The 13495-nt window shown below is 57.2% G+C and overlaps 1 protein-coding gene across 3 annotated transcripts; it reads right to left on the bottom strand.

Moving 5' to 3' along the window:
* On the bottom strand, window positions 1-9853 carry ZC3H12A (zinc finger CCCH-type containing 12A). Of its 3 annotated transcripts, none has more exons than XM_031004086.3 (6): window positions 9737-9853; window positions 8442-8919; window positions 3949-4088; window positions 2541-2775; window positions 1838-1944; window positions 1-1641 (listed from the first exon to the last, which is right to left on the bottom strand). In XM_031004086.3, the coding sequence occupies exons 2-6, from the start codon at window positions 8882-8884 to the stop codon at window positions 767-769; spliced, it is 1800 nt and encodes a 599-aa protein (XP_030859946.1). In that variant the 5' UTR covers window positions 8885-8919; window positions 9737-9853; the 3' UTR covers window positions 1-766. The 3 variants fall into 3 exon arrangements, with proteins under 3 accessions (XP_030859946.1, XP_030859945.1, XP_030859948.1); XM_031004085.3 differs by having other exon boundaries at window positions 8442-8922; window positions 9737-9809; XM_031004088.3 differs by lacking the exons at window positions 3949-4088; window positions 8442-8919; window positions 9737-9853 and having other exon boundaries at window positions 1838-2028; window positions 2541-2648.
* Window positions 9854-13495: the final 3642 nt, after the last annotated feature.

The raw sequence follows: 13495 nt of genomic DNA on the forward strand, positions 1-13495 counted from the left end.
TTGAAAGGGCTCACAATGATTGTACTTTATTGATGTGTTACAGGAGGTAAGGACTTTCTGCTTAAAATATTTAAAATTTACATGTGCACACAAACATACACAGGTTCCCCCACCCATGGGGAAGGGCGAGATGACTCTGAATAAAGGATGGAGGAGAAGAAGAGGGTGTAGACAGAGGGCCCTTGACCCCTACAGGGGCAGCAGGATAAGGAACAGAGTGGGGCAGAAGGTGGGTTATTAAGAAGCATCTTGCTTACTGACATGAAGCCACGTGCCCAGCGAGAGCACAGATGAGGCCTCATTGGCGTAGAGGAGGCCCTTGGAGGGCAGGCACACGGTGCCCAACTAGCCAGCCAAGGCCAACATCCCAGGGGTAGGGCGGAAGTGGGGTGGCGTGCACAGGGCACCCAGCCCAGGCCTCTGCTGCCCCCACCTCCCTCCCCACCCTCTGAGAAAAAAGACGGTTTCGGCCTCAGCCACGGACCGACGCCGTTACCGGCAGCGTCTCCTTAAACTACAGAGATACAATGTGTATCAACAGGGTGATCGCTTCTGACCCACTGAGGCAGACAGCTAGAGGTGCTGCATGGGCCAGAACCAATCCTACAGTATCTTTGGTTTGTGGGTTTCCTTCCCGACTTGAATCCTCCCTCTGTCCAGCCTCTGGGGTAGGCCTCAGGGCTGGGAATGGGCTGCTCAATGGCCCAAGGCCCAGCCTGACGGCCCTTGGAGGCTGGGGGTGCTGCCCTTGCCAGCCACAGGCAGCTTACTCACTGGGGTGCTGGGACTTATAGGAGAGGATCTCGGCAGCCAGCTGCTGGGGGTCCAGGAGCTGTGGGAAGCGCCCCATCACAGCCTCCACCAGGTGCGGGGGAAACACACCACACAGCTTGGTATACACGCTGGCCTGCTCCTTGGCCAGGCTGCCTGCCCTGCCCCATGGGCTCCTGCCAGCCCCTGGGCTCTGCACTGGGGGCTCCTGAAGGACTGATGTGGGTGGGGGCAGTGGGTATGGTTCAGACCAGTACTCTCGAGGTGGAAAGGCAGGGGGCGCGGGTGGGTAGTCGGCAGGGACACTGAAGTGGCCAGCACCCATGGCCCGGCCAAAAGCAGAGAAGGCTGCGGTGGCTGGGAGCTCAGATCCATAGGGACTGTAGCCCGTGTAAGGGGCTCGGGGTGGGCCCGGCTCACCAGGGCCTCCTCCTCGAACCCCCCAAAGTTCCGACATCTGGCTCTCCAGGGAGCCAATGCCCGAGTCCAGGCAATCCTGGGAGACGTACGGGAGTGAGTCCAGCGTCTGCGGGAGCCAGTCTGTGGGCCCAAAGCTGCTGCCACTGCCCCCGCTAGGTGCGAGGCTCCTGCCTGATGGGGCATAGGTCTGTGTTAGACCCTCTTGGTGGGACCCTGGGGATGCCTGGGCACCCAGCTTCTTCCCATCCAGGCTGCACTGCTCACTCTCTGTTAGCAGAGAGCTGGACTGGGATGAAGGTGAAGGCCGCCGGCCACTTTTGTCCTTGCTTGGGGCTCTGGGGGGTGAGAGGAGAGCATTGGCGCGGAGCTCATCTGCCACAGAGCGCTGGGGGCAGCTTGGCCGCTCTGGGTGGAAGAATCGGCACTTGATCCCATAGGTGCATTTCCTTCCTGGAAGAGGAATCAAGAGGGACTCTAAGCAGGGGCACTTCAGAACCAGGGATGAGAGCAGGGAAGGGGTGGCACAGGAAACGGGGTTGGGTAGTCCAATGGTGGAGGTCCCCAAGAGGAAAACAGGGCACAGGCAGACAGGTGAGAGGAAGGGCAGGAGTGAGGAGGGCCGTGGAGGGCAGGCTGGGTTCCATACCATAGGGACACGGCTGCTTCCTGTGCTCCAAAGTGAGTGGCTTCTTACGCAGGAAGTTGTCCAGGCTGGGCCCATGCCGGCCCAGTGGGTCATCAGGGGGCATAAACCTGCAGAGGGTGCAAAGAACTCTCTGGAGGTGGGAGCCATGCAGGGACTTCTAATTGCTGAGAAGGGGCCGATGGTAAGCCTTGCTGGGAAGAACAGGAGAGTGACACCTAAAACTGGGGCCTGTCCAGGACCCCGCAAAACTGCTCTATGGGTGGGATCATACCAAGGGAGGAGAAAGGGATCCCCGGTCTAGAGGGCCACAGCCCATGGGCACCTTTAGGGGAACTCCCTCTCTGAGGTCGTCAGGGGATGGCAGCCCGAACCCACTGGCCCATGGCCTCTGCTCGAGAGATGCCATGTTGGTTCGTAGAGGCCACCTGGAACCATCAACCACATACATCCCCTCATAAGTGCTACGGCTCTATCTCCCAAATTAGCCACTCTGTCCACCCCACAGCCTGCCTGGTCCCGTTCTGATTTCTCCTATGTGGTGAGCTATCCGTCTCACTCTCAAAGCTGCCTGGAGCCAAGACCCGCAACCTCCCATGGCCACAGGGCCCCGCAGAGCCCAGCCCACAGCTCCACCCTTGCCAAGGGCACCTCTGGCTTCCCCTGTGGACCCCAAGTCTGTCAGGGCCTCTGGGAGGGAACATACTTGTCATTGACGAAGGAGTACATGAGCAGCCGCTCCTCGATGAAGCGCTTCCACTCCTGCCGCTCGCCTTGGAGGTCACGGTATGTGTCGTTGGAAACCACGATCCCGTCAGACTCGTAGGCCAGCTTCACAATGAATCTGTCGTCATAGCACACCACCCGCTTGCCACCCACGCGTCGTGATGGTGTGAACACCAGGATCTTCTTCTTCTCCAGTTCCCGCAGGATGTGCTGGTCTGGGAGGTGACAGGGGTGCACACAGGTCAGGGCCCAGCGGGACCTAGAGCCAGGCCTACAGGGCTCCCTAACCTGCTGATGGCCACACACAGGAGTGGTTAACGCCAAGGTCACCGGGGCAAGAACTAACTCTGCTGAGGCCTCTTCCATGCCCCAGCCCCTCCCTTGGCATGGCACAGTTTGCTGCCTGAAGACCAAGAACATCTGAGCACAGGCAGCAGGGCCTGCATGGCAGAGGCTCCAAGCACAGAGCTGGCCTTGTTCCTTTTCTCCCTCTGGACATCAGGCCTGTTCAAGCCAGATGTGGTCTTGGCTTTGGCTTTCATCCAGCCTGTTCTGAGGGGTCCGTGAATGAGCCACAGCTTGCTCTGGGGTGGGAGAAGTATCTTGGCTCTGTCCCTTGCATTGCCAGGACAAGGTCGCTAAATCCCATGGTGGGAAAAGGTCAGGCCACTCACCATGCCCCACCTGGGGAGCTGCTGGGACCACAGGGACACAGAAGTGTGCAAGTGGAAAGGGCCCCTCTTCCTGGAGCCTACAGTCCCAGACAGGCTGCCCCCAGATCTCAAGACTTCTAGAGAAACTGATTCAGTTTTTACCTCCAAAGGCTGGGGGCTCTTGCAAGAACAGTGGTAACAGCTAACATACACTGAGCATCTACCATGTGCCAGGTACTCTTCTCAGCACTTACCGTGTGTTAACTTATATGACCTCACGAGGAAGGCAATGCTGTCAACACCCCCTGCCGACACCGACCCCATGTTTCAGATGAGGAGCATGTGGCTCAGAGCAGGGCTAAGAGAGGTCCCTGTCCAGGCCAGGGCGCCAAGAGGGGACAGAGCCAGGATTCCAACTCTGGCTGTCTCGACTCAGAGCCCACAGGCTTAACCACTATGTGATACTGCGCTTCTGCCGCTGGGGATGTTGAAAGAGCGACCTGCCCACCAGTAGGATGAGGGAGGGGCTCCAGATCTGAGGCAGAAGACTGGACAAGGTGACCTCCAATGACCACCATTCAGAGCAGGTTGCTAAGGACAGAAAAAACTGAGAAAAGAAATGCTGGTCCCTGCTTGAGTTCTAGAAGTTGTAGGTCACTCCCAGAGGGTCTCTCTTGGGGAGAACCAGGGCTGCTGGGGCAGTAAGACCATCCCATCTCCAGAGGCACCACTCACCTGTGATGGGCACGTCGGGCCGAGGCTGCTCCTTCCTCCAGGATGGCACAAACACTGTGATGTCTGTGTGGCCCCGCTCCAGAAACCAGTTCACCGCCAGCAGGATGCCCCGGCAGGAGAAGACCTCCTTGTTCCCATGGCTGGGAGGGAGAGGACAGGGTTAGCCCACACTGATGGCCAGCCTGCCACCCCCTACGCCTGAGCAGGAGGAGGGAGGTGGTCACACCCCACCCCTGCCCTGGCTTTGGTGGTGGTAGTGAGCAGTCCCTTCCCCTTTGGAGTCACCAGCCCCTTCCCCTTTCCCCAGGGCTGAGGCCCTGGCCCTCTGCAGGTGGGGCCCAAGGCCAAGGCCTCCATTCCCAGTACCAGTTCCCACAGCTCCAGGATGGCCAGGCCCCGCTGGGACTTTCCCTGAGGCTCCATCTCCTGAAAGTGAGGAAGCGCCCAGGAAGCTGGCAGCACTGCTCCCCACGGTGGGGGAGGGCCAGGCCACTTGCAACACACCTGGGGGTGGGGGAAAGGTGCCGCGAGACTTCTGGTTCCTGCCCCACCCGGTGAGCTGCCGGGACCACAGGGACAGATGTACACATGCACACTGAGTCACCACCCCTCCCTCGCCTCTTGCAGCGTGGGTGGGGGCGGGGGAAGCACCGGCTGGGCTGACCGAGGAGAAACCAGATTGTTCCGGATTAAAGTTCAGTCCTCACACACACCTCAGGGACTGGGGCCTGAGAAAGGCAAAGGGGAAGGGGCTGGCGACTCCAGCCTTCAGCATGGGACAGAAAGCGCCGGAGTGAAGCAGGTTCCCCAGGAGCCTTTCAGTCTGAAAGTGAAAGGATACTGCTTTTCCTCCCAAGATGGCAATTCCCCCAAATGCCTCTTCACCCCAAGGCAGAAAGACCATCAGGAAGATGCTAGGGGACTCTTAGCAAGGACAGCTGAGTAAGGCATGGGCCCTGCCTTGGTCTCAGACGAGGCTGTGCCCCACCTACAGGTGGCTGCACCCAGAAGGAAGCCTGGCGGGGCTCCTGGGCTGCCGCAGCTCTCCGTTCCTCTATCTGAAAATGGGCCCAGCAGTCTGCAGCTTCCTTAAGAGGGGTCAGTCAGCAGGACAGCTTTCCTGGTGGCTTCAGGCCAAAGATGGCCCTGCAAAGTAGGGTTCCAACTGGATTTCCTGAGGGATGGGGGACTGGGGCTTGGGGCTCCCAGGTAACACTAGGTGTCATGGAACAGCTCCTAGGACCAGCAGCCCCACATCTCACTGCCCCCTCAGTGAACAGCTTAGACTCTCATATTTGGCAAATAAAACAGAATAAATGTTACGCAAAAGAGGCAAGTCCAGGGCCAACCACATCCTGTGGGTGTCTTTAATGGGAGTGGGGGAGGTAAGGGGTGATAGCTGGAGCCCTAAGAGAAGCTAGGGAGGGAGGTGGGGTAGCTGGGGGCCATGGAGGCTGTTTGGGGGCAAGGCTGGGGCACCAGGGTCTGAAGGCCTCTAAATTGTAGGGGAGACAAAGTCCAGCCCAGGGCAGCACTCATCCTCCCCGGTCCCCCTGCCACATCTGCCAGCCTGCTTATAATAAAAGTTCCCATTTGCTGAGAGCTGTGAACCAGGCCCTGTTCTAAGTGTCTAACACTGAATCATCAGCAAGCTTGTGAGGAGGGTACTATACCATCATCAACTCCTTCCCTGTTTTTCAGATGAAAACTGTGGTCCAGAGAAGGCAGCTCAGTCACCAGGGTCACACAGCAGTTAATGGTGGAACAGCGACGCAGGCCCAGGGCCTATGCTTATCACCACCCTGTACATCAATGCTCAGGCAGGTACGAAGGCAGGCACAGACCCTGATCGCAGGGAATGAGCAGGGATTCGCAGGCACCGAGCTCCTGCTGGTGGCCAGATATATGGCTTCATTCTTACAGGGCTTGCTACCGTAAAGGAAAGGAAGGTCACCTGGCTAGTGGTAAGAGACAGTCAGAACTCGAACCCAGGTCTGGGCCACTCGGTTGCCTTCCTGTCTCTAACGGAAGATCCAGAATTTATTTGGGAGAACAAAGCTCCCAAAATTGAGTTTGAACAAAGTGTGTTATGAGAGACAGGTGGCGAACGGGAGAAACAATGCTGCTGGCAAACTCCTGCTCTTCCTTCAGAACCCTTGTGAGATGTCACTGCCTCTGAGAAGCCTTTCCTGACCTGCCACAATGGGTCAGGTCCCTGGTCTGTGTCTTCACAATGCCCAGTGCTTCCCCCATCACATCACCCCCCTTCCTTGGGCCTTCTGGCCTGCCTCTCAAAACCATGGCAGCTGGGTCATCCCAGGCCCGGCTCCTTGTCTCAGGTATGCAGTGTGCGCATGTATCCGCCCACCCGCCTCCCTCCGGGCACATGATCCTAGGCTAGTATCTTGGAGCACTGGGAACTAATGGGATGCCAGGGCTCTCAGGGCAGTGCACTGCCTGTGGGCACTGAAAATCTTGGCTGGGGACAAGTCGGTTCTCAGCAGCCCTAGCACCTGAATATTCCCTCAGCAGATGGAAAAACTGATCAGTGGGCGCTGTCAGAGCCCTCCTCCTGGTAGAGCACATGAGGCCTGGAGTGCCCCCCTACAGCTAGCTTTAGTCTCTTTCACTGCACTGGAGGAAGCGCTGCTGGCACAGGAAAACCAGACATCCCTGCCCCCATTCTAGTTCTCTTTGCCTGTAAGGTCAGGGTCCCCCAGCCGGGCTAAGCAGATACTGATAGGATGTGTGTGTAGAAGACTCCAGCTAGGCTGCTCCTGCCCCAGGACAGAAGGCAGGGCTGGGCCAGCCTCCCCAGGTGAAAAGATATGCCTGGGCTGGGCCTGGCGAATGGAAAAAAATTCCCTTAGAAGGAAACAGAGGTGAATTTCCCCATGATTTGCATATGATGGGGGGGCTAGCCCGCCTGCCCCTGGGGAGGGGGGGTGGCCGGGCAGGAACCGAGTAGCAGCTGAGACAGGAAGTTTGAGGCTGGAATTCCCCTCCTGCCACTACCCCAGCTCAGAAACCCCCGAGGTGGGTGCGTGGCTCTGCTTCTCAGGAGCAGGCTCCTCTGAGCACCCCTCATCACAGCCCCTCCTCCCATGTCCCTCCTCCTTCTGGATACAAACACATACTGCACATGGCTGCTCCCAGGGCTCAGCCGCTCCTGGCCCATACCTCCAGAGGAAGGAGTCACAGAGATCCAACCTAGCTCCTAGCCCAGCTACATGAGGCTGGACACTGAGAGGGACCCCCTCTAATCTCGAAGCACGGGCTGTGACCTGCTGCCTCTTGGCATGGAAACTGGGTTTTCTCAGCCTCCCATCCAGGCTCAGCCCAAGTCAGAGAGAGGAAGACTGGCCTGAAGGTGACAGAAGGAGGGAAGAGCGCTCAGCTGCATGCCTGCTGAGCTGGGCCAGGGCCAGCTGGACAGTGAACTTGTCCCACAGGGGCCACAAATTAGGGAGGGCAGAGACTGATGTCATGCCAGCCTTGGGCAGCCCACCTAGGAGCTCCCTCAGGGCAGCCAGAAAATCATCCCTTCTCAACCCCGTGTCTGGGGTCTCCCCGTCCATGCCAACAGGAACTTTTCCCTGTGAGCCATCCACCCAGCACTGACTCATCAGCCTGCCTTGGAGGGAACTGGGAAAAAAGTGGGGCCAGAGGGTGGAGCCTGGATTGACGGGAGAAGTCTGGGTTTCCCAAGGTCAGCAGCAGCCCTGGCTTCCCTCTCTGCCCCTACCCCCCCACCCCATTCCTGTGCTGGGGGATGGGGGTGGGAGTCACTGGGGGCTGAGTCCCGGCTCTGGCCCCGGGGAACCTCCAGAGACCGGTCCAGCCCAGGCTGCTTCAGCTGAGTCAGTAGGGATCCAAGCTGCAGCTCGCCTGAGGCCAGAGCATCAGGCCACCTGCCCACAACCCATGTAAAGCTGGACCCAGCCTTGAGGTCACTCTTGGACACAGTCACTGGACCTGTTTTCGTGGGAGCCCAGGTCTGAGACAAGAAGGCCTCAGAAGCCCAGCCCCTGAAATAACAACAACAACAACTGCTACTACCACTGCCTACTACCACTACTATGGTTCCTGAACGCTTGCTCCTCTCCGGGATCCGCACACTCCCTCCTCACAACACCCACCTGAGATCAGGTTCCCAGGAGTGAGTGAGCAGCTGCCCACGGGCTGGTCCCCTTTACAGCCCTGCCTCACATTACAGGAGAGGAGTGGAGACACAGTGCTAGCCTCAGGGAGGGACCCACAGCATAAGGTAAGTTCTGCGGACAGAGGGACCTGGGCTGGAACCCTGCCTCTGTCACTTACCAGTAGCGCGACCCTAGCCTCATAAAAGGCTTTCCCTCCCTCTAGACCAGTCCCTAAGAAGGAAGTCACTTCTTTCAGCCCACCAGAGCTGCAGAGACAGTCATCCTTCCATGTGTCCTGACCACAGGAGAGATGCGAACCTCATGTGTCCTGGCCACAGAAGTGACACTTACCTCATGGCCACGTTGCTCCCATCGATGACCACTGGTCTCAGGTCGCTGCCCTCCTTTTCCTCTTCTGGGAGTGGAGGCTCCAGGTTGGGAGCCTTAGGGGTGCCACCACCCCGCGGGACTAGAGGGAGCTGAGGGCAGGGGTCCGGTGAGGTCTGGCGCTCCCGCTCGGTGGCTGTCCCGTGTTTCACCAGCTCGCCCAGCACCGCGTTGGTGTCTGCCTGGACGCCCAGCTTCTGCAGGACGCTGTGGATCTCCGTGGATGAATAGCCCAGCTTTCGGAAGAAGTCCACCTTCATCTGCAGTTCCAGGGCCGAGGCCTCCTCAGCGGCCGGCTCTTGACCTGGCCTGGGGGTGCCCTGACGGCTGTGGCTGTCCTCAAATTCCCACAGACTCATGGTGGGGCTGGCTTCCAGGACAGGCTTCTCTCCACAGGGGCCACTCATAGCTCAGACTCCTGGAAGGCACCACGCCACAGCTCCTACTGAACAACCAACAGGGTTAGGGACGGTGAATATCGCTCTCTCCTAACCTCCCTCCCAAAACCACACCCAGCAGGATGAGGGATTGGTGGCACTACACACTACATCGTGTTATTAGTTCAGGTTGTCCTCTCAAAAGCTCTCCCAGCTAGGCATTCCCATTCCCATTCTATAAAGGGAGAAACTGAGGCACAGACATTAAAAACTTGCTCAAGGCCATCCAGCTGTTAGCTGGTGGCTCGAAGATCAGAACTTAGTCTGAACTAAGACTGGAACTGCCCCAGCTGTAAAGCCTCGAACCCCCACGCCAACCCAGGGGACCCAGAAGGCAGGGACGGGGCTCTCAGATGGAATCCTGGGGCTGGAAGTGCGTTGCGGGGCCCAAGGCTTCCCCACTGAGGCCATCACTTTCGCCCACCCGTCCGGCACTCAGAGCTCAGGCCCAGGCAGCGCAAGGCCCATGGCCGGACTCCCGGAGCCGGGGAGGGCAAGTTTCCGGGGTGACCCGTGGGGAGAAAAGTTGCTGGAAAACTCTGGTTGGCTGCCGGGAGCTGGTGACGCCGAGGCTGTCCCGGCCCGAGACCCGCGCTTGCTCGGCCCGCGATCCCGATCCGGAACCTGGTGCTCTTCCCCGGCTCTCCCAACTTGGGCTAAGTTGGAGGGGTCCTGAGGCCCGGCGGGCCGGGGAACAGGACCCCGACACTCCCCTCCCGTCCCGTACCCTCCCGTCCCCTCCCCTCGGCTCGGCTCGGACCCCGCCGGAGCGCTCCCTGCCGCCTCCCCGCCGAGGCCCGCACCCTCCCCGCCGCGCCTCACCCCGCCATGCGCCAGCGGCGGCCGGCGGCGTCTCCATGGGGCCGAGTCCCGGGGGCAAGGCCGGCGGCGCCTTTATATGGGGCGGCGCGCGGGCAGGTGGTGGTGAGGCACTGACGCGGAAGCGGGCAAGGGGCGGGGCCGTCCCGGGAGACCGCCCCGGGGGCGGGGCTGCCTCGCCCCTTCCTGCTCCGCTTCTCGCGTCGCGGCCCCGCCCCCGCGGCCGCTGCGCGCCGGACGGGGCCCAAGTGGGTGTCAGAGCCTCAAGGCTGCGGCGGCGACGAGCTCCGAGCGGGACACTGAACCGCACGTATGCGCAAGATAAGCACGGACTGAATCAGGTACACGCACCTGCCGGGGACGCACTGACCGAGGTGCGGACGGCGGTACCAGGACAGGTAAAGCCGCGAACACTCGGACCTAAGAACTTGACAGGTACACCCTGCCTGATGAAGCTACGTACGGCCAGGTGCGCATCGAGTGAATCAGGTACGTGGAGGTTGGTCCACGCACCTTGGAGGCAGGTCCATGGTTATAGACAGGTACATCCAGACAGGCACTTTTCAGATGGAGTCAGGCCCCCTCAAGACACACTGTGCTTGAAGCCGTCACACAGAGGTTGGCCACCCCCGGGGCCAGGTACACTTTTCCTGAAATCTGTACTTTACTAGGACCAAAAGGCAGGTTCAGTCAGCAGATGCACAATGACCGAGGCAGAAAACCAGGCAAAAGAGGGCCATTTACCCCAATCACCACATGAATACTGTCCACACAAGAATACTGTCACCCACACCGCAGAACTCACTGAGCGCCCCCACTGGAGGAGCACCCTTGCTCCATGAAAATGCTTTTAGTTTCCCAGGTCAGACCTGATCCCTCGCATTAGCACAGCACTTTACAGGCTTACACTCACGGGCTTACAGACAGAGGTCATTATGCTGATGTTACCCTTGAGAAATTTTGCAAAGGCTAAACTGCCCCAGCTGGAAAGACTCGAACCAGGATGGAGAGCTCCTATTCTAGTGCTCCTATTATTTGCCATTTTGTTAACCACGAGTGACTGAGGGCAGAGGGGAGCCTGGCTTCCTATGTGTGTGTGTGTGCGTGCGTGCGTGTGTGTGTGAGAGAGAGAGAGAGAGAGAACAGAGCCCACACGCTGCAGGACAGAGCCGCATGCCACCAGTGCTTACTATGTGGCAGTCCTTTGTTACATTCTCTCTACCTCATCATAGGCATGTATCCTATAAGTGCTAGTGTTATAATAAATACTTGTTTATTGTAAAAGACACCATAGACACAACTGTACATGTACAGCTTAAAGAATAATAGTAATAATAAAAAAGTCATGTATCCATCACCTAACTTAAAAAATAGACCAGTGCCAGTACCTTGAGGCCCTCTGGGTGCCCCCATCACAGCCTCCTGCCCACATCCTGAAGAACTAGTTTCCTGAACTTTAATTGTGCTAGTCATTCTCTTGCTTGTTCTTGTAGTTTTACCACCTCTGTATGCATCCCTAAGTGGGATATTGTATAGTTTTACTATTTTTTACTTTGTGTAAATGGAGTCATTCCATAATTATGTGACTTCCTTTTTCATACAGCATTATATTTTTAAAAATCCATTTTGATTGCCTGCATACCTGTAATTTATTTTACTACTGAATAGTGTCCCATTTTATGAATATACCACTGGTTACTTATTCATTCACCTGCTGTTGGACGTTGTTTCTAGGATTTTTTTTCTATTACAAAGACTGTGCTTTGAATATTCTTGTATGTATCTTAATGAAATTGTACAGTGGAGGAAATGGATGTTCAGAGATTCAGAAAGGTGAAATCACCTGCTCAGGTTCTGGGGGCTGGTGGAGCTGGAACTCATGTAGCTCTCTCCAAGGCAGTCCATCTCCCCATCCACACCTGCTTGTTCGGGAGGCCACCAAAGACCCCAGGGAGGCAGGCGTGTGCGTCTCTATCTGGACCCTGAGGCTGTTCCTCTAGGCTTGCTTGCTCCTACCTAGCGGTGTTCCTGCTTTGTTGCCTGGTCGTCTTTGAAGACCCCAAAGTGTCCCCTTCTCTGCTCCCCAGGCACAGCAGCTCCAGGGGCTTGGCAACCCAAGGAGAGAGGAAACACAAGGCCCCCTGCTGCATGCCAGCTCACATCCCATGCTGGGCACCTCACATGCTTGCTGTCACTCCAGCTGAGTGTGGTGCCGGCGGCACCCCTAACCTTACAACAATCCCTTTTACAGATGAGAAGAGCTCAGTTATGTTAAGCATTTATTCGCTATAGCAACTACCTTTAAGATAGTAAAAACATTAAGTGATGTGTCCAGGTTAATAATGATAATGACAATACTAATCAATCACAGAGATAATGCCTCCCATTTATAGAGTGCTCACTGGGTGGCAGGCACCAGCCAGTGCCTTGCAGACACTTTTGGGCCTCTGCTCTGCTTCTTCCTTGGCTTGGAGTGCCCTTCCCTCTCTCCCACCCAGCTGCTCCCTAGCCCATTCCATTCATCTTTTGGATGATGTCACCTCCTCTGTGAGGCCAGCCAAGACTCCTTTGATGCTGGTTGTACCCTCCTAAGTGTCCCCACAACATCCTGCCTATGTCCCAACGTGTTAGATTGTCTTTGCCAGCCTGAGACCTCCTCTGGAGCTGCAACAAGACCAGACTCTGCTCCTGCTCCCAGACCCTCTGCTGCCCAGCCCTGTGCAAGTAGGAGCCAGCAGGACTAGGCGATGAGTCATGCTGCTCCCTGCCCTCCCAGAGAGAGCCACAGTCTCTCTGTCTTCCGGCTCATGCTACTTCCCAAGAAGCCGACTCTCTTCTACAGAACCCAGGGCTTCTTCGGGGAACCCCTGCTCCGTTTACAGCTGGATTTTGCAAACTTTGGCCCTAATCCCCAGGAGTTCTCTGAAGCCGAGCCCACACAAACCCCTCTGCCTCTCGTATGCCTGTCTTGGCAGCTGGGCTGGCTAATTTCCTTCCTGGAGCCTGCCTGGCCTCCCACCATCTATCTGCCTGTGCCCAGCCAGCGTAGGTGGGGTCTGCAAAGCTTGTGGACTGGTCACTGCCTGAGGGTGGTGGGGGGTTGGGAGATGAGGTTGGAGAGGGAAAGGTCCCAGGAATGACCTTGGCTTTCAGTTGCTTCACTGGGCAGCTCAGCCTGGGGAGGATCCGGGAACTGGGCTACCTCTGTAGAAAGGCTGGGCAGGCTGCCCTCAAGCCTTAACGGAGTGGCTGCTGAGGTGATGTTTAAATTCAACAAGGCCTCCTAGAAGTGAAGAAAGGACCAGATCCCTCCCATGTTTGAGACTCCTGGTATATTTCTTTTTATTTTTTATTTTTGAGATGGAGTCTGGCTCTGTCGCCCAGGCTGGAGTGCAGTGGCGCGATCTCAGCTCACTGCAAGCTCCGCCTCCCAGGTTCATGCCATTCTCCTGCCTCAGCCTCCCGAGTAGCTGGGACTACCAGTAGCTGGGACTACAGGCGCCTGCCAACACACCTGGATAATTTTTTTGTATTTTTAGTAGAAACGGGGTTTCACCGTGTTAGCCAGGATGGTCTCGATCTCTTGACCTCGTGATCCACCCGCCTTGGCCTCCCAAAGTGCTGGGATTACAGGCATGAGCCACTGCTCCCGGCCAGACTCCTGGTATATTTCAAAAAGACATGTCACAGCAGGGCTACAAAAATCAATGTATGTTTTAAACGGTAACTGAACAAATTAACTCTTTTTTTATTTTAAATCAT

This window comes from Gorilla gorilla, chromosome 1, assembly GCF_029281585.2.
Source record: "Gorilla gorilla gorilla isolate KB3781 chromosome 1, NHGRI_mGorGor1-v2.1_pri, whole genome shotgun sequence".
NCBI lineage: Eukaryota > Metazoa > Chordata > Mammalia > Primates > Hominidae > Gorilla > Gorilla gorilla.